The 25537-nt window shown below is 42.6% G+C and overlaps 1 protein-coding gene across 9 annotated transcripts in view; it reads right to left on the bottom strand.

Moving 5' to 3' along the window:
- Positions 1–22934, bottom strand: part of garnl3 (GTPase activating Rap/RanGAP domain like 3) — a 73471-nt gene extending 50537 nt beyond the window's left edge. For 3 of the 9 annotated variants that reach the window (XM_037117599.1, XM_037117606.1, XM_037117603.1), the window contains exons 1-2: positions 738–1016; positions 548–601 (exon numbers count right to left, since the gene is read on the bottom strand). In XM_037117599.1, coding sequence (XP_036973494.1) covers positions 548–601; positions 738–787 — 104 coding nt within the window. In that variant the 5' untranslated portion in view covers positions 788–1016. Of the gene's footprint in view, positions 1–547; positions 602–737; positions 1017–22412 lie in introns of those variants that run through there. The other 6 variants (XM_037117604.1, XM_037117607.1, XM_037117600.1 and 3 more) reach the window with 5 other exon arrangements.
- Positions 22935–25537: the final 2603 nt, after the last annotated feature.

The following is a 25537-nucleotide window of genomic DNA, read 5'->3' as shown; positions in this document are numbered from 1 at the left end:
CCCGAGGCTGGAAATGGGCTCCTACACACTAACCTTGGACTACATCTGAACTCAGCCGCACACTTCAAGCCAGATGCCCGCCGTCAGCGTGGCCATATGCGTTATTATGTCGCGCACATCTCTCCCAGCTCTACCTTGAACTGAAAAGCATGCCATGAATAATTCATGATCAGTTTTCCATGTACGCGCGGAAACGTCTGTTCTCCGGTGGAGGGGAGGGAAGGAAAAAAAAAAAAGCGGACGGATGAATTAATATGCAGTTTAAAATTAATAAAAATAATAATGAAAACTGCGCTGTGGTGCAATTAAAGAGCTGTTGCGGCTGAGAGAGTCTGTGGAGGAGCGTCGATACTTCCCGACTGGGAGACTTGTGGATTCAGTGGCGCTTCAGTTTGTCAGAGTAAATCGAAAAAAATAAATAAAAAAATCAATCAATAAATCATACACTCGATACATAACCAAGACAAGGACCAGAACTCGACCCAAAACAGTCGATTACCGCAAACATTACCAGGCGTTTTACGCACCAGCAGAACGGTTTGCACACCTGAGTCTCCAGCTTTGTCTAATGTGCTCGGGGCTGCATGAAATAGTGCCAGCGCTGCAGGGACATGACAAGAGCGACGAGTATGCATTCAACAGATGAGAGAGGTGGCATGCACAAACACAGGCAAGAGAAGGATTTTTGTTGTTGTTTTTTTCGTTCTGTTTTGTTTTGTTTTGTTTTTTTTCTTTACCGCTGATTGAAAGTCAACAGTTTGTTAGACGCTGGATCCACACTGTTCATGTCCCCATGCGATGTCAGTCCAGCGGACAAGGCGACAACAACAAGCCCCGGCGTCTTTTCCTCTTCCTCTGCCTCTTCCTCCGCTCACTCCTCTATCTGTCTGTTGTTCCTCTTAAGAGCGCAGGAACATCACTCCGGCGCAAAACTCCAACAACAGCTGATCCAAACCCGGCTGGTGGTCCGACTCTGTCCTCTCCTCTCTCTTCTCCGGCTGCTCTCTCTCTCTCTCTCTCTCTCTCTCTCTCTCTCTCTCTCTCTCTCTCTCTCTCTCTCTCTCTCTCTCTCTGCGCGCAACAGCGTGATGATGAAGCGGAACGGCTCTGCCATAAGAGCTGTGTGTTTACTGTGTGACCTCTCTCTCTCTCCCTCTCTCTCTCTCTCTCTCTCACTCACATCAATGGTGCATTTCAATCCACCACATTTTTTTTTTCTAGCTGGAAGCTCCGCAGAGCAAAAGGCACCATTCACAGCTGATTATTCTCATCGCTTTTCCCCCCTCTCCCCCATCTTCTTTGACTTGCTGTTACATCACTGTCAATTACGCAAAGCTTCTTCTACAGTTACCAGTTATCATCCTGAGGCAAAAAAAACCAACAAAAAAACCCCTCATGTCAGGGTGCCTGAGGCTGAGGTTTGGTATCACATCATCACCATGTGAGCAAGGAGAGAAACAAATGGGAAGATGATCATTAATGAATAAATACAATTTTTTTTTGTTTTTACTTTCTACTAAGTAATCATGTCTGAAGCTATGACTGTTACTCTTTAATTACTATAATGCTCAGTTCCCACCAAATGCAATGTGACTTATTTGCGTGACTACATCACATACGTCAATTACGTGAAAAATTGCAAGCGACAATCGCTTGGGTTTAAAACATTGACCTCGAATGAAATTTTCAAGAGACGCTGTCGTCTGAAAGCCTATCGCCATCGATGTTCGTACTGACGTCATGATGTTCACGCCGCTGATGTCCAGGCATTGAACCCGAGCAACAGCGGGGGAGAGGATAATTGTCACTAATCGTGGCCTTTTGTGGACACCCAGAGCTGTACGATAACACATTTACCGAGACACGACAAATAAGGAGCTGCCGTGGAGGGAAGTGGGCGAGAAGGTCAGGCTAGCTGGTAAGTCATGTCAGCACAGCAGAGCTCTGATCAATCCCAACTCCATTCAAAGAACAAGCTTTTTAAAAGTTGTTTGCTTGTCGTCTGGCTGACTGAACTGACGAAGCATGAATTCAGGATTTTTTTCCACGCAGCATTATAATGTTGTTAATTTGGTGTCCTTCTGATCCATTTACTGCAGTCAGATCACAGAGAACTCTCTTTGTTTTGGGTTCAAATTGATTTAAATTCAGAAGTCTGCACCAACAGAGGCTCCTCTCTCCCACAGAAAACGACGCTTCTGAAACGCATCGTCTTTAGCCCCGCCTTTATTTCCTTGACTTTGTGACATCACATTAAATCACCATGTCACACATTCGCAGAATTCAAGCCTAGCAGCTATTTTAGCATGTAAGACTGAATTCAACACATCTGCTCTCTTGTTGTTAGCAGTGCTGACTCAGGCTTGTTTGAGCCGACCAATCAGAGCAGACCAAATATTTGGGAGAGGGGGGTTTAAAGAGGCAGGAGGGGGAAGAAAGTGCTGCAGCTCTGGACAGTGTGAAAAAAGTGATGTGATTTTTGAACATTAGTGCATCCAAGCCTATATTACAAGAAACTGAAATAAAATTATAAACTTGAAAATGAGCTTGATAAGTGACTTAGGAGGTAGGCACCTTTTTTCACAACCTGGTAACCCAAAACCTGTCTTTTAACTGATCAATATAACTGAGTAAATCATTTGATAACCACAGAAACGTATAGGCTCTGACTTATTAGAAAATGGTACCACATTTCAGTAACCAATATATTTCTCTTGAAGGTGAAACTGTTTTGGTGTGTTGCAGTCCAGAATAATGAAACAAAAAATGAAAGTTATTATTAGCAAAAGTAACTCATAATAAACAACAAACAAAACGCTCCAACATGTTTCTCTGGCCTCCCAGATTCTCTCCCACTCTTACTCGTCTCCAGGGCCTACCCACAATCCCACTTAACAGCAGGACCAGGCAATGATAAGGTCATTCATTCATTCATATATTCATGCAGCGTCCCTCCTCTCCTCTCCTCTCCTCTCCTCTCCTCTCACTCACTTCTCACTCTTTTTTTTCCCTCTTCAAGATGTTTTCTGACTGAATCTCAGCGTATTCAAAAATACGGGTTCACCCAGAAATGAGAATTCAGTCATTATCTATTTCACCCTCATGCTGATGCAAAGGTGGAGTTTGGTCGTCCACGTAACATTTCTGGAGCTTCACAGCAAAACAACATTGTAGCATTCTCCAAAACAACTGAAGTAGATGGGGGCTTGTTTTTAAAAAGAAAAAATTTCCCCCCCCCAAAAAAAACCTATAAGATGCCTCCAAACAGCTGGTCAGGTGTAACGCAAGTCTCCTGAGACCTAAAATGACTCAAAAATCCATTATTTACATGCTATTTACATGGGTGAGTAATAACTAAATGAATAAATAAATGCAAAATCATCTTTTTTTTCCTGTAAGCTCAGCACTGTTAAGAAACTGAAAGGAGCATGAACCATTTCATTCGAAATGTTACAAATCTTTAGCCCCAACAACTAACACGTATTAAAGACTATTCTCATTTTTGTTTATGTTCTAAAAATATTCGACATATTGTTCTGGACAAATCTTACATTATATGATCTGTGGGTGAACAGAGCTTCGTTTTGTCTGCCAAAAATAGTGTGCAAAGACAAATGCAGTATGACTCCCAGGACAATGACGTTTACCATGTTCCTGGGAGAGATGGATTTCAGAGAACCATCTCCAATAAAAATTCCAATAGACTATTTGTGATTTGGGAGGAGCGGAGCTGTGTAATTATTACTGTCAACATTAATTACACTGGTAGAGCTCATCCACTCCATTTCAAACAGAAGCATCATGCGTCATTCCGTTGAAGCAACATCTGAAATATATCACTCCAAACTCATGTTTATAAGCACTTTTAATGATACAAGGTTCAAATTATGCTCACGTTCCAAGTTGATATAATGAACTTGGGGTTGTATTTCTCAGTCTAATATTCTTTCTAGTTCTGGTCTCCACTGTGTTCATCAGCTAGTTGCTCGCTGTGTCTGTCCGCTGTTTGGTGCTGAGCAGGTAAGTGTTGAGTGGGTTCTTAGAGGGCTTTCAGCAGCCTGCTGCGGCCTTAAAACTAACTGTGAGAGTAAATCCAAAACAGTAAAGCTGCAGCCAGACAGTTTAACAATGAGCTGAAACTCGCTATGAAGCTCTGCAGAATCAAGCAGAGCTGCAGATTCAGAAGGAGATCCGTTATCTCACACTGGTGACGTCATTTGGACCGAGAGTCCCCCGTATGCCCATCGTGAGCAGGGATCAGTTGTCATTTGTGATGTTGCACCAAACTGAACATACACCAGCAGGATCAGAACTACCTAAAACGACAGAAACCATCTTTGGGAAAGGCTGTAGTTTGGCCCATGTCTCATTTGCTGACATCCATGTTTTCATATTGTTGCTTTGTACATTATTTTTTGCAAAAATATCAATTATATAACCAAAATTGAAGTTTCGTAGTCCACAAAACTAGAGCTTCCCAGCAAAAACAGCGCTGCAGCCTTCTCGTTAATAACTAAAGTAGATGGGGACTTGTTTTAAAACATCGAAAAATCAAACAAAACTCCCCACAAAATGGCTCTGCGCAGCTCGTTTGGCGTGATCACAGTCCAAGGAAGCCCGTTTCCAAGTTAATTTGAAAGTACAAGCTTTGAGAAGCCAAAATCGTCACAGTAGCGGCTAAGCTAATAGCGTTAAAACACACCCCGTCTGAAATTGGTGCCAGTGCTCGACCGCACATCGAAGGTTGTAAATAACTTCTTTTCAAATCAGTTTGGGACCTGGAGGCATCTGGATGTGGAATATTTCAGCTGTTCAAGAGATCGCTGCAACACTGTTTAGCTTGAAGCTCCAGAAATGTTTTGTTTTGTGAAACTTCATCTGTCTTTCCATCAGCATGAGGGAGGGGAGATGATTTTGGGTGAACAGAAGATTAACCTTAAGGTCTTGAAAAGCTGGAAGTTCAGACAAATTAGAGAGACGAGGGAAAAAAGGATCAAACAATAAAATAAAATATTCACCGTGTTAAGGTGAGGACACATGATGAAAGCGGAGGAGTGTGGCAGAAACATGGAAACATGCAATTTTTGATTATCTGTTTACAAACACACACACACACACACACACACACACACACACACACACACACACACACACACACACACACACAGAAAGCAGCAGGTGAAACATGAGCTTAGTTAAATCTGATACCTTCACAATAGCTCAGCCACAGCCTGTGTCTCCAGCTCAGTCCACACACACACACACACACACACACACACACGCACACACACACACACACAACATGAAAGAGTGCAGGAATGCTCGGCTCAGGCTACATGGCACTCAGCTGCTCATCAATTTTTAATCAGTAGAAACCCCCCTCTGTGGCGCGCCACACCACAGGAAAACACCTACAGCTACCGACACACATGGCATTTGCTCTCTTTCTCTAAATGTGACTACCTTTTTAAAAATAGCTCGCGCTGAAATGCAGCTGAAATCCACAACAGCCCGGAGAAAAAAAAAAGAAGAAAGAAGCCGCTTTTCGAAAGAGGCCCGCTGAAAAATAATCGCCTTTGTTTCCTCACATCAGGATCGAGTTACAAACAATCAACACAGGACACCTAAACACCCCCCACCACCTCTAATTAGACAACCTGAGGCCAATCACACACACACACACACACACACACACACACACACACATACACACACAGACATCCATACATGTTGCATAAAAACATCACCACACACCCTCCCATTGTCGCACCCTGACATACACCGCTCACATGGCCTTTGCATGAGTGCTTCTATTTTTTAACGGCCTCTTGTGAAGCCAGTCTGTAAGAGGGGAAGTCAAAAGGGGGAAGACTTCCTGTTCAGAGATCAGCCTGTTAATGCAGCCTAGGAGCCATCATCCCTAATGCTCAACAATGAGCGAAACGAGAGAGACAAGCAGTTGTGTAACGTGACAGCGATCCGCTCCAGGTGATGAATATAATCCACCGACTCCTCCCAGTGGAAAACAAGATGACAATCGACGAGGATGCGAGAGTTGTTTGTGTCGTCCCCGATGTCGCCATTCATCTCGGCTGTTCTAAGACACCCGAACAGTTAGATCATCTCACGGGCGTGAACGCTTTTTAATTACTGATTAATTGTTTGGTTTCCTTGAAAATGTCAGCAAAAAGTGAAATTGCTAGCGAAATTCCTCGGACTACGGAAGCCCCGAGGGGCGAGGGAGACATTTATTTTTTAATAAACAATAAACAAAATCTGTCACTTGTCATTAAATATTCAGCAAAGACTCCAAAATTCAAGGATCTGTGATATTTACTATCGCAGAAGGTAAAAAAAAAATAAAAAAATGATGTGACCTTTGAAATTTTTGCTCAAAATGTTCTGAAAATACTTCCTTTGCACACGGCTGATTAAGCCGACGGTATCTCTGCCAGATATTCTCTCTCTCTCTCTTTGTATTTTGCAGTAAAGCAGAGTTTTTAAATGCCAGTCTGTGGAGATTTTCCAGCACTTTCTATCAACCAGTGAGGACCGAACGGGGGAGCAGCCGTAGCGACAGCAAAAAAAGGAGTTTGTTGTCGTCATTGCACATCTACGTTGTATACAGTCTGATTACTAATTTTCTGATCCAGTTGTAGCTGCAGCTGCTGATTATATCAATTATGATTCTTTTGAATCATTTTACGCAATAAAGTTTGTCCAAGAAAAGGCAGAAATAGAAATAGAAAGTATTGCCCATCGCAAGTTGTTGTATTTGACTCACAGGTGAGATACAGTTTTCATGATAAGTCTCAGACGTGGACACTGAGGACTGTCATAGCAGAACAGCAAAAATGAACCTAGACTGCAGGGGATGATGAAAGCAAAAACAGGACAGGGTTAAAAAGGTTATGCACAGTGTTATAAGAATAGAGAATTAGACAGTTAAAAATGAAGAATAAGAATAACAGTCTCACACAGAGCTGATAGTGAACTAGTGGTGTTGTGAAACATTGTTTTCCAGAAGGGCTGATTGACAATTTTGTGCCTAGAATCACAGCAACGTGCCAGCAAAGGCAAGTAAGAGGGCTGCAAACACGGATGTCGAGTCACAAGGCTTTGCTTAAGATCTCGTTAGACTCAGGCTAAAAAAACAAACAAAAAACACTCGGTTAGGGAAAAGATCATGTTCAGCTTAAATACCTGCTTTGGTTGCAGCAAACATACAAATGTTGAATCACTGTGGTCCCGCCTCAAAAATACCCCGTGGTTTTTACATTTAAAAATGTCGAAGCGGAGTCTCAAGCCGCGCGCACTGGCTTGGCGGCCTTCTCACCCGTAACTCCTCCACCATCCATCCCCTCAAACCTCACAATATGGTGGCTGGGTCATAAGCGGTCAGACGTGAACGTGATGTGACAAGTTTAGTAGAAATGTCAACGGACAAACAGGAACGAATCAGTGTTTCGCAGAAATGTTAACTGCCATCGTTTATCACGTTGATCGGCCTGACAGCGTATGACTCCGATTCTTATATCTTACGAGATAGGAAACGCTTTTTAACTTATTATTTAGGCTTTGTTTACAAAAAAACCTCCATGGGACGCCTTTAACTCTGCTACGGTTTACGCTTTAAAGTATAACCTAATCGTGAGAGGCAGCAATGCACATTAATTATGACATTAAAATGCCATTAAGGCGTCTTCACTAATTCCCTGCAGATTTACTTACATGTTCAGGATTAGTCGTGAGAAAATAATCCAGCAATTACTCTCCAGGTTGAATGTTGGCGTTTATTTTCCCGAGCATGCCATTTGCTCGTGGAATAACTCAAACCAAACGGTATTGGGCGTTGGGTCATTGAGCTACTGAGTGCTGTTCAAACAAACCTAAAGGGCGCGCACACCCTGAGAAGCAACTCTCCATGATGGCGAGTAACCAGTGAGCCTTGAGGGCCTCAGAGTGAGTTAGAGTAAAATATAAACTATAACCCTGAATCCTCAGCAAGTGTGTGTCCGTGCATGTGTGTGTGTGTGTGGGACCAAGCAGCGATGGACTATCCCAGGCTGTGCATTCCCCAGACAAATACAACTTCAAAGATCAGGTTATAAATGTAGGTGTAAGCATTATAGCGCGTGGGTTCAATCCATGCATCCATGCCAGGGAGGGCTGCGGTCCACAAGTACACAAAATGCAGGTGTGTGTTTGTGTGTGTGTGCACAAGCAACCCGTGAAGCTGCACGATGCGGATCAGGAGCTCTCGACTCAATAGTGTGCTAATCCCCTCGCAGTCACGCCGCCTTCTCTCTGGACAGCTGCCACTCCGGCCCTTTAGTCTCACCAAGTAAGCCATGTCTGACCACGGCACCTTTCCCACGCGTGGGATAAACAATCCGCTGTTACCGTGCATGTGAGAATGGGAGCGTGATGTGATTAGATGTGCAGCTACTGACACTGAATCACGCTGGAACCAACGGGAGTCATTTCTATAAATACAGATGTATGACAAGAGGAAAAAAAAACCCCCACTGTAATGCAAAGCATATGACACACTGCTGCACTACCGGGGGGGTTTTATGTTATCTGTCACAGACACCCAGAACATGCAAATCAATTGACCTTCCGTGATGTCACTCCTCTTTGCAGAGGTTGTGTCGCTCGATAATGTGTAACGTGGACGAGGAAGCTGTGGAGATACGTGGCTTCATTTGATTATGGTTATGATTCAGCTGTTGTGTTGTACCGGTGCCGCACAGGAGAACAGCAGGCCCGGCTAAATGATTTGTTGACGGTGGTGGAAAGTACCCAAGTCGTATCAGTAGACTTTTAAGGTGGCTCTTTTGTGCTACTGTATCCTATACTCCACCACATTCCTGGAAATACTGTATGTATGTATTTATTCTATGCCACTTTTTATGTAAATCTGTGTAGCAGAGCTTCGTTTAATCTCATTTCAAACCTCCATCGACGTCTCACGACTCTCCAGTTTTATCATGCAACCCTCGAACAGGCGAGCGCCGCTGGTTTAACTACTTTATAGAGGATGAAGAAGTTAAACCAGCAGTACTCGCCCGTTTCTTTGCATAATGAGCATGCTGTACTTTGGCTTACGCAGGAATTTGAATGCATGACTTACTTTTTTTTTCAAACCCACACAACCTTATTGTCTAGCCAAGATCCAAAGCTCACCAAAGGCGCCAAATATATCTGGCTACATTTTTGGGGGGAAATTGTTTCTTGGAGGGTGTTTTAACAACACGAAGAGTTTCTAAACCAAAATTACACACAAATTATTCATGACATTTTTTCCCCATTGTTTTTCTTAACAACGTGGGGTCAAGTGGGTTCATCATCCCAGTACATCTACAGGAACTGCAAACGATACAACATTTTAGAAGAGGAAAGAAAACAGAGACATAACAAAAAGCTGGAACACAAAAGTTTCTGTAGTGAACTGCAACGATGGGTTAATTCACCGATCGAAAGTCAATTAATCTACAACTGTTAATTGTTATTTTTCAAGCAAAAAGTCAAACATTCAGTGGTTACAGCCTCTAAGATATGACTGTTTGAGGGTTTGAAAAAAAAACAAACCAAAACATAGAAAATTACAATGTCATTCTACAATTCTCAGTTGCAGCCCTGTAATCAAGTATTTTTTTTATAGTGCTGTGTTGGTTGCTTTTACAAAAGTAAAGAACCTGCATCCAAATAAACAACTGATTGAGATTCATGAATGAAACCCCTGGATGTAAAATGCATCAAGCAGTCTGTGGAGCTCCTGTGACAGTTAAAGACGACATATTGCACAAGCAAACACACACGCAGACGGACACACAGACACACGTGCAGATGATTTGGATTCCGAACTTGGCCTCTTTGTTTCTGGAGCATCCCAAATGCCAGCAGGTCACCCTGTGGCCTCTGTGAAATGTCACTGTGTCAGGCTGTGGCGATTGATGGTGGCACCCTCATTAAACGTGATCAGGAGAATTAACCTTTTGTCTGTAACGATCAGCCCGGCCCCGAACGCCACTCTGCCCTCGGCCCTTTGGCTACGAGCGTTGCTTGTGTGTATGTGTGTGTGTGTGTGTGTGTGTTTGCTTTTCATCCACACTGTTTTTTTTTTGTTGTTGTTGTTTTTTTGCACTCCACTGCTGAAAAGGAGTTCAGATAAAGGAATGCTTTTGGACCTGTAGGCAACAACAACGATTTAGGTTACAGAGCACAAAGAAGCACAGTGAGCTTGTTGTCTGTGTCCTCAGCTGAAGCTACTTGAGTCCACCTGCTCCCCACATGAACATCACTGCCTCTCAATACACTCGCTCCTCCTAGTGGGAGAGCCTGACTGGTCGTTGTAACGCTCCAGGAACATCATTTCTCCCCTGTTCCAGTTTCTTCTGTCACTCATCAGCTTGATTTACACTGATTTTTTAAAATCTTGATAAACTAAACTGTAAGGATCCAAAGTGTGAATGATGTTGTCTCAAGTTTTATTAACAGCCAAGTCTGGCAACATCACTGTTCTTACAGGGAGAGTCTGCCCTCTTGTGGTTTCTAACTTTCATCACAATTAATTGAGAAAAAAAATCTAAAAATACTCAAGTTTTATACAACTTGTGAGTTTGTATGAACAATAACTAATTATAGTTTCACCATATGTAACATTAACCCTCTACTGCACGAGTTGTTTTGTTGATGGACAAAAATCTTTTACCTATTTTCTGTTGCATTGGGTTCTTCTGATGATATACTAATGCAGAACAAAACAAAAAATCTGATTAATGTAAAAAAATAAAATAAAATAATATAATATCAAAAGTAATATAATATCATCCAGAGATAGGAAGAACATTTTTTTTTTTACTGTATTTAAGTGATGGGGTGTGAAAAAAATATTAGTAAGACATCAAGGCATCAGTTTGGTCATGATAAAATGGACACTTCTTGATGAAGTCATTCAGTGTTCAAATATATTCTTTGGCTTTACTTCCGTCTGTAAAACCACATCGACTGTGTGCAAAAATACAATGAATGTGTTCGACCACACGCTTCTTACTTCTACACTACACTCTCTGATTCAAGGATCACACCTTCCTTGCTATCACGGTCTTCACTGTGCACAGGGCAGGAACTGAATCACCATAAACCGTGACATGTCCCTTCGTCTGTTGTCATTGTGGATGGTGGAGGTTAGTAGTTGAAGGTTCATGTTCCCCAGAGAATGAATTGAAAAAAATATATATTATCAGTTCTTTTAACTTTAAATCGAGCACCATAATTACCACGAAAAATGTAATTCTTACAAAACTTTGGTTTATGATCAAATACCTGCAAACTAATCACATCAGTTTCAGTTGCATTTTGCATGTTGTGCTGTTTAGAAAAATGTTGCCCACAGGTGGATGGATGCGTAACACAAACACTGTGATAATGCTTGTTTCTCAATATATTATCTTGAATTCAAGACCTCGTATTACATTATTCACATTTCAGTTCATTATTCATCTGAAACAAGTCATTAGATATTGAAAATGTGTAAACTTAAATATCTATGAATGGGAGCACTTAGTGGTGAATAAGGGAAACAAAGTGCAGTACATGATTAAATGAGGCCTGGTACTTTATTTATGTATGTCTACATTTCTTTGCACCTGTGTGCTGCACATCACACAAGTTTTACAGTAAGGAGGAACTGCTGAGCTTCTAATTTTAGAACAACAAAAAAAATAGTGACGTGCAATTGAATCTATAGGAGGCCCACGGTTGGGGAAACTCCCTGTGCGTGTTTTTTAAAGAATGTCTACACTTCAACAACTTAATCTAAGCCACATCTTTAAAACCTCTGCTGAAAATACACCCTACCCTAGATGTTTCTACACATACTTGCAAACTAGTCTTCCATCTCCTTCATTCTTTCAGCCCCTTTTCTCTCTGTTCTCACTCTCTAACCAAGACGAGGGTTTTTGGCTGGCCTCCCTTGAAACCGCAGGGTAAAAATGTACAACAGTAACCCTTCACAGGCTCCATTTCCTCCTCTGTCTCTCCTGGATTGCTCTTTGAGGGTTATGACGGGGGCAGTGGGGCTGGTGTGAAGCGACTCACAGACTGTGGCCGTGCTGTGCAGACTCCCTCTCTTCTAGCACACTTTCATACTCTCTCCTCTGTTGTCTGGCCCGTCACCACACGCTCACTTTCACTTTGCGTCATCGTTCACCGGGATCGTAGTAAAAAAAGAAAAAAAAGAAGGAAGTTTATACAACTTTGAGAGAAAAGAAAACGCTCCCTAGAATATGACTGTTCTATGCCAGTGGCTTGTGGGTTTTTTTTTTTGTTTTTTTCTTTGCACCAGAGCTGGCTACATCTCAACCGATACCCCCTCTTAAGTACGACTCGCTCGACGCTGGTTTTACCCCAGCCAACTATAATGGGAAATGTTTTTCCAGCCTGCGAGCTTTTCCCGGAGCAGCGCACGGTGCATTTTAATGTGTAGGCATGTGTCTTAAAGCCCTAAATGGAAGCAGATGTTCTAGCCGAAGAGTAAAAGTTTACATAAGGCTGTAATCAAGCGAGGGATTTTTCTTTCTCTTTTTTTGTGTTTTTTTTTTCCTTCCAGTAATTTGAATCTATTTTTCTGTTCTAAATGAGCCCGGTGCGCTTGCATTGTGCGCATGGCTGAACTGTGCCGGGTTGTGCGGAGCTATGCAGCCACATATGGGAGTGATTACAGTCCAGTGTTTATCAGACCTCACTGAGGGACCGACTGTGCGGCTGAGCACAGCGCGACCAGCCTGACACACTATTTCAATTTCTCGGCTAAAACCTTCTTTGGAAACCCGACAAGGGATTCAGTGCAACAACAGTGTGTCATAATTCCGAGAAGCAACATCATCTTCTTTTTGTTAAATAATGGATTACTCATGCACTGATTTTTACACAGCAAAGTCAGTTTACATGTCTTGGTGAGCACTTGTGCGTATGTGAAACAAGTTGATGTCGCTTGAGTCAGTATCTGTGGAGCTGATACGTTTAAAAATGAAAAGAAAAAAAAAATCTAATGGCGTGTTGTCCTGCAGCTTCCTCCTGATCTCTGCTTCAGGCTAGCAGGTGGAGTCACAGGCGAGAGGGCTGCCAAGCCATTGACCACAGTTCAAGACTGTGTTTCAACATTTGTGACACCACCGGGGATCTTTCAGGACACCTTCATCTGGAGACATCTCCAGCTGTGTTTGTGTCCGCCGGAGCAGGTATTTTAAGCCAACACAGGATCCTTCCCTTACACTAACCAGGCCTGAACCGAGCCAGAGCAGAAGCGCAGTGTTGTCACAGCGCTGTTTCAACACATCCATGGTTTGCAGAAAGACTGTCTGCCAACATTTATTCTGGGGATTGGGCTGAATGAACTGAATGTGGCGCAGTGGAAATGTTTTAACAAGGAAGATAAATGTTCAGAATAGAAAAGATGATATCTTCGGTTCTATTGGGTTGGTTTTTCTGGGTTTACAGTGTTGTAACAATGAGATGCTAAATAGATTGAGTGCCCTTTTAAGTATTCTCACTGTGAATATGTGTTTGTTTCCTCTCTTTCTCTTTTATGACAAAGCAAACATCTTTGGATTTCGGACTGTCGGTTTGCCAAAACAAGCCATTTGAAAATGTCACAGTGATTCTGAGATGGACCTATTATTGCTGTTATCGAACAGTGAGTGTCCTCTTAACCCTAACACCAGCATGGACAATTTTCAAAATGTACCCTTATCAGTAATTATAACTCCTGTCTGTCAGGAGCAAATGGAGATGTCAAGTGATGGTGTGATAGAATGACAAGTGCACAGATGGAGGAAGAGTGGATCGATGAGCTCCAAACTAACAGGTTTTTTTTTAACCTTTATTTATCGAGGGAGCGTTCACTGAAAGTGCTGCTCTCTTTTCAGGAATGCTGTGATGACATTCACACAGTTACACATATTCACACATGGAAGCTGCTCAGTTCAGCCACAGTCTGGCCTGCCTGCCGCTGAGCAGTTGGGGTTAAGTTCAAGGACCTTGCACCTCAGTGGTGGTAATGAGGGAAGGGCGAGCATTACCTATCACTTTACTGGCAAAACTCCGTTCCCTAACCTCTAGGCCCAAACAGCGTGGCATTGTGGGTACTGTACAGTAGGCACCAGGTTTTGAAATGGAACAACGCGTGGAATAAAAAAAAAGGGGCGATATCTCTGGTTTTGCTGTATTGATTTTGATTGAAGTTTTGTGCAGTGCTAGACCAGTGGACTGTTTTGCAAAACCTACATCACCCAATATCCAACACCCAAAGGGTGACATCACTGGAGGCAATTTATCAGCTTACACGCAGCTTCCTCTTTATGCAATTTTAGTTTTCACATATACAGCTATTGTAATACTCCCCAAAATCTGTCAGCACACTTGAATGTGTGAAATTGGTGGAGTAACCCTTTAACAACAACATATTTTGTTGTATTTTGTGGACCAGGTGACAAATCATGGCAATACTCGATTGACAGAATGGAAATAATGGTGAGCTGCAGCCCTGCATCTTACAAAAATCACATTGAAACCATCAACACTGCATCTTCATTCCCTCTCGTTTGAAAATCTGTGTGTGAGCTCTGCGTCTAATGCGCGCCTGAGAGCTACATAACCTTCGTACCATGCAAAGCGGAGGAGTGCCTTAAGTCAGCAAAAATGTCAGTAAGCCCATCAATTCAGGTCCCCGCCGGGCGCTTTATGACAGACTGTAACACAGAGGGAGACCCCAGCAGCCCCAACCCATCACGGACACTTTCACTGAGCCTGCTAGAGTGCACGTCAATATGGTCCTACCCATGAACGGCCTGTTAGCGTGTCCCTGCATCTGAAAAACATAGAAAACATGTCTGACATTCACAACACATGTTCTTCATTCACATGCCGTTTGAAGCTTACTGTAAAAGCTTCGCCAGGAAACCACAAGAGGACAAGCCCTTATACGTGTTTCCTTCTCTTTTTTTCTTTCTCCTCAAAAGGCACATATAAGCACAGCTCCGCTCACCCACTCCTTCACAGAGCACATGAACGCAGCACGATGCACCTCGAACAACATCTGGCTCCGGTCTTGTGCCAATCTGACAAGCAGCATGCTACGGCAAAACCCTCCTGGCAACGGCAGTCACATAACATTGTTTTGCAGGGAGGGAGGTTAACGAAGACACTGGTAGTATTTTCAAAGCAAGTGCACCCAAATAACCTCTGAAATGAGGAGTGCGAGAGGGGCGAGTGAGTTAAAGAGTGTGTGAGAGTTTCGGTGGCTGCAGCCCGCCAAGGATCTATTTCTGTTCTGTTAATGTGGCTGCAGTTGCAGGGTGAAGTTATCGCTTCTTTATGAGAAGCTTTTTTTGTCCAAGGAATGAATGGAGGCAAAGTAAAGGAGGGGCTGGATTGATTAATGAACAGTACACATTTCAAAGCCAACTAATCCAGGGCTGTCTGACCTAATCTTTCCCTACACTGCGAACAGGCTCCTTATCACAGCGTATTTGTTAGGTCTGCGTTACAAAATTAAACAATAGTAACATGTCCTGATCACACATTGCCCCGTGTTAGCCTGATGATTAATGAGCCTCTCTTCCCTCACAATCCAGTAATGTGCTCAAACGGCTCCCGGCAGGCGCATGCCTTTCCTTAAATGAACTACAAATGTTCTGTTATGGATTGACAGCCAGTGAGGTTAGTTTCCACCACAGCAGAATTTGCTGATGGTGCCACTGAATTCATAGAAAGCACACTGCTGTCTTTTCCTAAATGGCGGAAGCTGGCTTCATCACACTTCCTCAAGGGGTGAGTGTTTGTATGATTGCTGGTTCGTGGCTCACATAATTTCCCCTCATCTTTCTGGCACCTTGTTGGAGTTACGAAGGTCAGGAACATAATTTTAATAGACTGACGCGGTGGCCATTTTCCTCTACAATCACATTCAGGGTGGGAGGCTGAAATGTCGCACTAGGGAGAATGTAATTTCAAGACAAAACAACATATTTAATAACCCATCAGCTATGGTAAGCACTCAACCACCTCCTAGCTGACATTACTGCTTGATTGCATCCAGTGCCATTTAAATAAAATTCACTCAGTTTTTGTCATACTGTGTAACAATATCAAACACTAATGTTAGCTAGGAAGTGTTTGAATGCTACAGTTGACTAATGATATCTTGTTATCATTTCACCACTTCCTGATTGATCAGCTAACTAATTAGATAATGGACAGTGAAAATCTGGAGGGATTTCAAGCTATAACAATAGTTCATAAGCCTTAGCTTCTGTTAGACAACAGCTAACAATAGCATTCAACCAGTTTTTAGCTAATATTAAGGTGTAATTATTAGTTCCACAGCATTTCCTTTCCATGCTTGATGAAATTTCTGACATTAAAAAAGACAGCAGTTTTCATTTGCCATTGTCATTAGCTGTTAACAATTTTGCCTCTGTTAGGCAACAGTTAACATTAGCACTCAAATACTCAACTATTTGATTATGTTACATGACACGATAGGAAATTTATTTCTAAATATCAACACACCTCTCGGACACATTTATTCAGGACTGGAAATGAAACGGATTGGACGTAATCAAACAGTAAAGTTAGCTAGGAAGTGGTTGAATGCTAATATTAGTTGTTGGCTAACGGAAGCTAAAGGGTTCCCAAATGTGTTGTTCTGTCTGCCCGTTACCATCCATTCATTCATAAATGAATATCGGCATACATCAACACGCATTTATTTAAGCCTGAAAGTGAAACGTGTGGGACGTAATCAAATGCTAATGTTAGCAAGGAAGTGGTTGAACCCAACATTAGCTACTGAGTATTTCTATGTTCAGGCTGCTGTGTAAATATGGTGCATGTCTCTCTCTCTCTCTCTCTCTCTCTCTCTCTCTCTCTCTCTCTCTCTCTCTCTCTCTCTCTCTCTCTCTCTCTCTCTCTCTCTCTCTCTCTCTCTCTCTCTCTCTCTCTCTCTCTCTCTCTCTCTCTCTCTCTCTCTCTCTCTCTCTCTCTCTCTCTCTCTCTCTCTCTCTCTCTCTCTCTCTCTCTCTCTCTCCACTCGTTAATCCAGTGACTACAGGCGTTTTCTCTTTCAGTTAAACCAACCAGAATTTGCCAAAATTTAAATCAGCCAATCATGTCGCTGTCAAACTTTAAATCCGTTCCACTCTCTTTGTATGTCAGCTGTGGTTTTTAGAACAAAATTGTTGTGACCCTCCTTCACACCATTTTCCTCCAGCTCATCATATCCAGATCTTCACTAATTCATTTTCATCCCATCAACACCAACAATGGCTCCATCAGTGGGGCTGTTCTATTACTTCTCAAAATATAATGGACATCCTGAAGGGGCCGACCAAGACCAAAGACTCATAGTTCTTATCTGATTGTGCACATGGCAATAAAAACATTATTTCTTCACTCAGAATGAAGTCCATGCCTCCGATGCCAGTTCATGACCAGAGCCAAGCCAGTGATTTCTTAGATCCTCTGTGTGTCACCTTGTAGCCTAATCTCGTTTACACACAACCAGCCAGCGTTGACTGGAAGTGAGGAAGAGAGTTCAGAGACAGGCGGAGTTAACAGCCTCGATTGTTGCCGCTGTTGTTATGAAAATGAATGGAAAAGACATTAATAGGTGAGGATTTGTTTTTCCTGGAGAACATCCAGCCTCTCTTTCTGTCTCCAAAGCTCAAGACTCGGGGGCAAAGAACTTGAACAAAGTTGTGTGTGTGCTTGCTTGTGCGGCAGCATGATAAACTCAATTTTTTTTAAAAAACTAATTCAGCAGTCCTATAACACCGTCAGAGTCGTAGTGGACACACAGAGTTACAGAGGTTAGCAATTAATCAGACAAAAGGCTTTATTCAACTTTTCTTTCCTCCACTAATGCATCAATACCTCCTAAGACCTGTTAACAGACTTTGATGCCATTCCCTTCTGACAAATGTGGACACACACACACAATTGTGTATGTGCATACTCTCAAATTACAGATCATGAACCAACCGTCAACCACCGTAGCAGAGGACAACAGCCAAACAACTGGTTGCAGAAGTGAGCTCAACTTTTCTGCTTTCACCTGCAACTCTGCGGCTACCTGCTGTCAGTGTAGGTACGTGCCAACTGGCAGTCCGCTGACTTTGTTGGATAAGGCTTAGTCACCATGAAGCAGCGTCCAAAACACAGTCAGAAATAATAAAGTGATGTGATGTGTTTGTCCCAAAGCAGATTACCATCAGGGGATTAGAACAGATCGCGACAACTTTACACAAGGGATCGAGTAATGTGGGTTTTTCTCAGGGCCAATGTGGACTCATAACAGATCTACATATACAGTAAAAAGTAAAAAACTCAGTGTCAAGTTAAAAAAACCCAACAAAAAACGATGATGTAATGTTACTATCTACAATATACTCAAGTATTGTTATTCAATACAATGTTGCTGTACCTAATGAAATTGAGTATTTCCATTTTCTGCAACTATACTTCTGCTTCCCCACTTCATTTATTTGATTACTTCAGTTACCCTGCAGACTCTCCAGTGCTGCTGTTGTTTGAGATGTGTAACCAATCAGACAGTGTTGTGGGCGGGACACTGAGTGAAACCACATAGTGGTACAAACAGACCAAGGATACTGCATTAGAGCTAAAGTTTCAAAATTTAAAATGAATGCATTTCATTGGCACGTAGTAATTTGACAGCATTTTTAATTGAAGAGGGTTTTTTTTTTTTACATGGCTCTCACACCAGTGGATGAAAGTAACAAAGTACATTTACTTACTAGTTTACCCTCTAAACTTCTCAAATTGTTTCACTAACTAATGGAGGCCCAAAGAGGTAAAATTACCAAATATTTCATGAAGGACATATTATCAGGCAAAACTAATAAAAACGTTTGCCCCAGAACTTTTTTTTGTTATCAGATTTATCTTGGGACCCTTTGGAAGGGGTCGGCGTCGATGTTTGGTACTATGTCTACCGTAGCTTCTGTATATTAGAAGTAGTTAAGACTAGCTTCACCTCCGCCTGCTACAACAGTGAAATGGCAATCTAATAACGGCATATGAATAATATATCAGTGACAGCAGCCATTTAGCTGCAGAATAAGTGCTTTAATCCGAGATGGTACTTTCTCCTGATTATACCTGAATGAAGGATTTTAACATGTTATTGGGATTTTTCCTCAAGTTAAGGATCTGAGTTTTTTCTCCACCACTGCCTCACTCTGTAGCCTGGAGAGAGAAAAAGAGGGCAGATCGATGCTGAGATAAAAACTACCTCATGACATACTTCCACAGGCAAACACATGGAAGCACTTCAGCCCGTGCCTGTGTGTATGTGCTCGAGCATGTTATTCATATGAAAGCCGGTTCTTAAAATACTGTGTATGTCCTCATGAAGCTGTCCACATGCGTCAGATCTGTTTGGCCACGCGTCGCTGCAGTACAATGAATTATACACAGACTTCTTCTCAGCAGCGGCAGCCCTTTACTTGAGTGTCTTCAAATCCCCTCAGTACAGCGGAGAATCTATTTCCCTATGCAGTAGCACTTCAGTCCCAGCTCTGATTGATTGTCTGTTAAACTGCAAGTGTCTGAGAGACAGTCTGCCAGGAAGCCTTACAGTGGGACTCCACAGCACACTGAGAGGGAATGAGCTCCCTCACTACACAGGATAAATCAAGCTAATTAGAAGGGATGTGTAATTTGAAAGTAAGTGCTTGGCACAAAACTGGCCAAATCTCGCCCCCGCGTTCACCCTGAATACAGTACATGCCTCTATTTGGGAAAAGTGGGACCTGGCAGGCTGGATGGTGGAGGCATCTCCAGACACACAAGGCTCACCATCACACACACGGACACACACACACACACACACACACACACACACACACACACATACTGAGAGTCATCAGCTGAAAGAGAAATGAAATGAAGATTCAGAAGTAAATATGCACTTCTGCACACCTCCGCAGCTCGTCTGAAATTATCGTGAAGGTGGGAGGAGGGAGGAAGGAGGAGGGAGGGCGATGAAGACCGGCACAAATATCTACATATGATTTAATCAGCATGATGAGAAGTGAGGCTCCGAGGATTAGTCGATTGGCTGATGGAAAGAAATGCCGAACAGTTAGAAGGTTTCAAGTTATCAGATGGGAGATTTTCTTTCATTGTAGTGAGCAGAAGATTTGGAGAGTCTGGACTGATGTCGCCTTGTACTCTAAAATAATCAATTGGACATTTTTTTTTTACCCAAACTAGAAATCACTGGCTTATTTTGACCCGGTGTTAGACGCAACAAGCTAAACCTGACACATACAGTTTGTATTGCTAGGCCATCTAAATATGAAGCAGGGAATCTCTGACTGTCTGTCATTATGTGATTTGCATACCTCAAGAACTGTTCATCTGATCTACTTCACACTTGGCGAGTGTGTTGCTGAGGGAGCGCAGTATCGAATTTGGTGCAATTTTGAAATACGAACTCCATTAGTTGATCCTATGGGGAGGCAGATGTAAACAACAACTTGCCGTAGTAACATGTTGCAGTAAGGAAAAAAAGAAAAGCAGAAGGTTAAACAAGTCTGGATGATTAGAGAGACACGATCAATGTGGGTTTGCAATTTTTTAAGAAGGACAGCAGGTAAGATTTTACGTTTCTGTCAAAGTGATTTTTCTAGCTTACATAAACCTCAAGGACTCCAAAACAAAATGGAGATTAGCGGGTCTGCAGCAACTTGCTGCTGTGCAATAAAAAAAAAATAAAAAATAAAAAATCAGATGGTTAAACATGTCTGGATTAGTGTGGAGAAGCAGGTTTTCTATTCTTATGCAAGAAGGTGTGTTTTCAGGTTTCTGTCGACAGTATTGAGCTAGCTAACGTTAGCCTCAAGGGCTGCATTGTTTACCGTTGCTTGGCAACACCCTCAGCTGCTCCAGGATGCCTCTCTCATTGGATGTTTTGACAATACAGATATATTAATCCACATTTTAAATCATATATATATATCTAACCTGTTTGATATTATTGGAACAGCCCTGATGAGTCTGTGAGCAGTTCAGGAGGCTTCAGACTGGATCTGCAACCCCTCAAGTTACCAGATAATCTGTGGTGAACAGCATGTTTGGAATGGGCACTGCTCTGGTAATACATTGAAAATCATTGCTAGTTTAATGGTTTGTTGCAGCCCTGATTAAAAAAAAAACAAAACAAAACAAAAAACACCTCCCTGCTTACTGAAACCATTGTGAGCTATTGTGCTCTGACAAACTTGCTACCACAACCTCTTGTCAAACAGTCCCCACCTAGGAAGTCTTGTGTACACTGAGGTGTTATGCAAAGAGGAAGGAACTGGTGTGTCACCAGTAAAAGTGAAATTCTCTACATAATACCAGCTATTCACTTGTCCAAACAGCTTACAAGCCTCTGATGAATGACTTGGAGCGCGGACCACACAGAGAGGAAAGACATCCAAACAGCTCGGTGGCACACAGCCGGTGCCATCCTGCTGGAGCTGCCCCGCAGAGGCCACATATCTGAGAGAAGCTCCAGGAGGTTTGCCAGGAACCAGTTGTACCACACTGAGAAGTCATATCAACCGCCCATTATGTGGTCTAGCTGTCAGCACCCCCTGCTTTCATGTCTGTTGCCTGAGGCTCACAGGTCTAACCTACAGCAGGTGATGTGATCCCTGAAATCACCTCATGTAAAGTTTTTTTTTTTTTTTTTTAATCTTATCTTTTATTTTTTTAAAAAATTGGGTTGGGTTGGGATGGAAACCTGCATAGTCTCATCCCCCCCACAGCAGCGTGATCGGACAGAATTGGGGCACTGTTGTGGCCGGGCTGTCCAATCAATACCTAATTTTGCCAATGAGATGACGATTGACGGCGTCCTGCCACTAAGCAGCTCTGTCACCGTCGCAGAGTCAGGTGCAGACGGAATGAATCCGTGCGTAACGCTGAACCCCCACCACACACACACATACACACACACAGAGGACATGTGAACGCACGGTGTTTGGATCAGATGTGACGAGATGAACAAAAAGACATCAGGGTGTGATTTTTCTGTCTGAAAATCAGGGCTGGTTTTTCTGGCTGCACTCTTCGTTATTTTTGGGGGGTACAAAATGTTTTTTTTTTTTGGGGGGGGGAGCATCCCTCCGCTCCTCATCACCGCGCGCACACGCACACGGCGAATCCTGTGTAAACCACCGATCCACAAGGTGAAAGACACGCATCACAAACTCATTGTGGGGGCTTGTGTGAAGTGCCACTCATACGCGGGGAGGCTGCAGTGTTGTGTGGGATAGTCTAGCCGTTCCTATCGCCCTCCTGTCCCAGACAATCAAAAATGTTGGACCTACCTGGTAATCTCGAAGCTGCAACCTTTCCGAAGGAGCAGCGCTCTCTTCCGCATGATGCCTTTGTCCCTGCCGAGGTACACATTTTTATCTGAATTCATGGGTGCTGGGCGTTCAGGGAAACAGCTTCCTTTCCACGGGTGGTTTGAAAAAAAGAAAGGAAGAAAGAAAGAAAAGTCAAAAAACAAGAGCAGCGGACTGCGAGAGGCGGAAGGGGAGAGGGAACCAGGAGGAGGAGGGAAAGGAAAGAAAAAAAAAATCCTTTTGGACGCTCGGTCCACCTCAGCGGAGCAATCAAAGTGAGCTGTGAGTGAGACTTTTCTCCCACCGGGTCAGGCTACACGAAAAACGCGGTGTGTGGAGGCTGTCAGACGTGCATGATGTCCGGGGTCGGTGCTGTCTCCATGCGGGCTGTAGTAGCGGGAGCTGCTGCAGATGTACAACCTGAGCGGACTGAGTGCTGAGGAGTCTGCCCGGCTCCAGAGATCCTGAACTGTGGAGCCCACAGCGCTCCTTCAGCTTCAGCCCGGCACTGAGTGGCTGAGAGGCAGTGACTTCATGAACCTGATGGAGGGAGAGAGAGAGACACACAGAGAGAGAGAGACACAGAGAGGGAGGAGGGAGGGAGAAACGTTGGTGGTGACACTATCAGTAAGTGTAAGTGTGAGTGTGAGTGTGCGTGTGTGTGTGTGTGTGTGTGTGTGTTTACAGCGTGTGATAGGAGGACTGACAGAGTGAGAGTTGACTTTAATGTCTGTGTTTCAAGCCTGCAATATAAAACAGAACTGGTTCTGATATATATATATATATATATATATATATATATATATATATATATATATATATATATATATATATATATATATATATATATATATATATATATATATATATATATATATATATATTATTTTTACATTTTATCAGACCCTTTTGTCCAAAGCAACTTACAGTAATTCATACATATGCTGGTAGCGATGGCTGCCCTGCAAGGTGCCGATCAGCACATCAGGAGCAGTGTGGGGTTCAGTATCTAGCCCAAGGACACTTCAACATGCAGATCAGGGGAACCGGCAACCTTCCAATAGCAAGATGCTGGCTCTACCCCTGAGCCACCATGTTATTGAAGCTAGAATTAACAAGATCGTTGTTGTTTGTTCTCCTCCACTTGCTGTGATAATATCTTCTTGTGGAAGAAAACACCCCGGCAGTATTTCAGTCTGGAGGTTTTGGGTGAGCTCGGTCTTGAAGGATGGAGGAGGATTTGAGGTCACTCAGAGAAGTTTGACATTATCTTCTCACCTTCGTGCTGATGGAGGTGTGGCTGAGTTTTTTGCAGTCCACAAAACATTTGTGCTTCTCAACAAAGACGGCACTCTCAACAACTGAAGTAGATAAAACAACACAATGGCTCCATAAAGCTCGTCTGGAAGCACCGAGATTCGAATTGAAAAGACATTGTTCACGCACCTTTTAAAGCCACTGGGGGTGTAAACAACGTCTTTTCAAATCAATTTGGGATCCCTGGGATTTACGGACTACGAAAGTAAGTCCACCTTTCCATCGGCATGGTGCAGGTAAATAGTGGCTGAATTTAAATTTTTCTGTGAACTTGTCCTTTAATGATCCATCCGGAAAGGAAAACAGTTATCAAAAAATTCTTGTATTTCCATGGTGACTAACAGCAGAAGGCCTTTTTTATTGGACCGTCACTACAATTTTAAAAATTATGAGAGGCAAACCAGCAAGTCTTTTAAAATACATTTAAATAAAGAGAAAAAACACAACATTTACAGACTGTAGTGGTTACTTATCTTACAGTAAATACTCCAACACTCTAAATATGTGGCTGGAGACCCAGGGAGAGTGCTAGAGACAGCTCAGTCAGGTCAAGTGCAATTAATATTTCAACAGGGCATCGCAGCTCTGAGTGTGCTCTACCAAAGCAAAGTTTACTCTGCTAAAATAACACTCAGCTGCAAGCGCACCCTGCTGTGGGTGTTATGGATTAGTTGATTAGGTCTAAAAATATAACGGTGTGGGTTGGTGGTGCATCCTGTGCTTCATTAGGGTGGGATGTCGAGGGGGTGATTCATGTGCGCGCAGAGAGAGGCTGGGAAAGTATGGGCTGGTTCACATGAGGTCTAACGGGCTGCACAGAGAGAAATCCCGCCAGATTTCATCCCTAACTGTCTGAGATTGTCTCATTATAACAGATCAGTGTAGAATATAAGCATGAAGCATTTGAGAAGGAAAACAGAACTGAAAACATAATGAATACAGTACATGATGTGTGTTTAGTTGTCCGTGTCACCCCTGCTTGTTTGAATGTCTTTAAACTGATCCCAGTTGTCTTGAGTGACATAAGCTAAGTTTGTGCCATTAGCAAACAGCTTAGTGTTGGGGCACTGTCCCAATTTTAGCATGTAGTTGTTGCTGTTGTTTTATGTCGCAATTGGGATTTTGAAATCAGTGCATGCAGAGAGCGGACTGAAGCTTGGGAATAGGCACCCGATGACTGGCTTTATATACAACAGTGTACAGTGGGTGAGTCAGATATTGTGTAGGGTTTGGAAAAACCCTGTCATCTTGCTTCAGCCTACCTTTGCTGAGCAGCAGCCACTGTGGCTAAACATGGCATTGACACATTGATTTATTATCATAATTATTGATATTTATATTTTATCTAAAATCGGTAGCTTTGTTTTTATAATCCTTAAGATTTTTTGACACTATTTACAGTATGATTTTTTCTACACAAGCTCCCTCTAGAGGTATGCAGAGGAATCCCAGATATGTTTTAAAGTGTGCTGACAAGTGGATTTTAAAAATATAGTTAATACTTTCAGAATACTGCAGACTTTTGAATAAGAATACTTAAAGTGGAATAATTTAAAGTTCTAGAGATTTTTTTTTCATCTTGCTGAGTCGCGTTCATGCAAGTCGAGGAAGCATGCGTCATCCATGATTGGTCACGAGCTAAACTCACACTGGGATGGCTAGATGATGTTGATGTTAAACAGGAAGCCAATACCATGACCAAAACCAAAAGATAAACGAACTACAACCAAAAAAAGCAAAGTACCAATCAAAAACAATGTACAAATCAAAAAGGCACAGTACAAACC

The sequence above is a fragment of the Acanthopagrus latus genome, chromosome 12 (genome assembly GCF_904848185.1).
Source record: "Acanthopagrus latus isolate v.2019 chromosome 12, fAcaLat1.1, whole genome shotgun sequence".
NCBI classification, from domain to species: domain Eukaryota; kingdom Metazoa; phylum Chordata; class Actinopteri; order Spariformes; family Sparidae; genus Acanthopagrus; species Acanthopagrus latus.
This window is presented reverse-complemented; position numbering and strand designations above follow the sequence as displayed.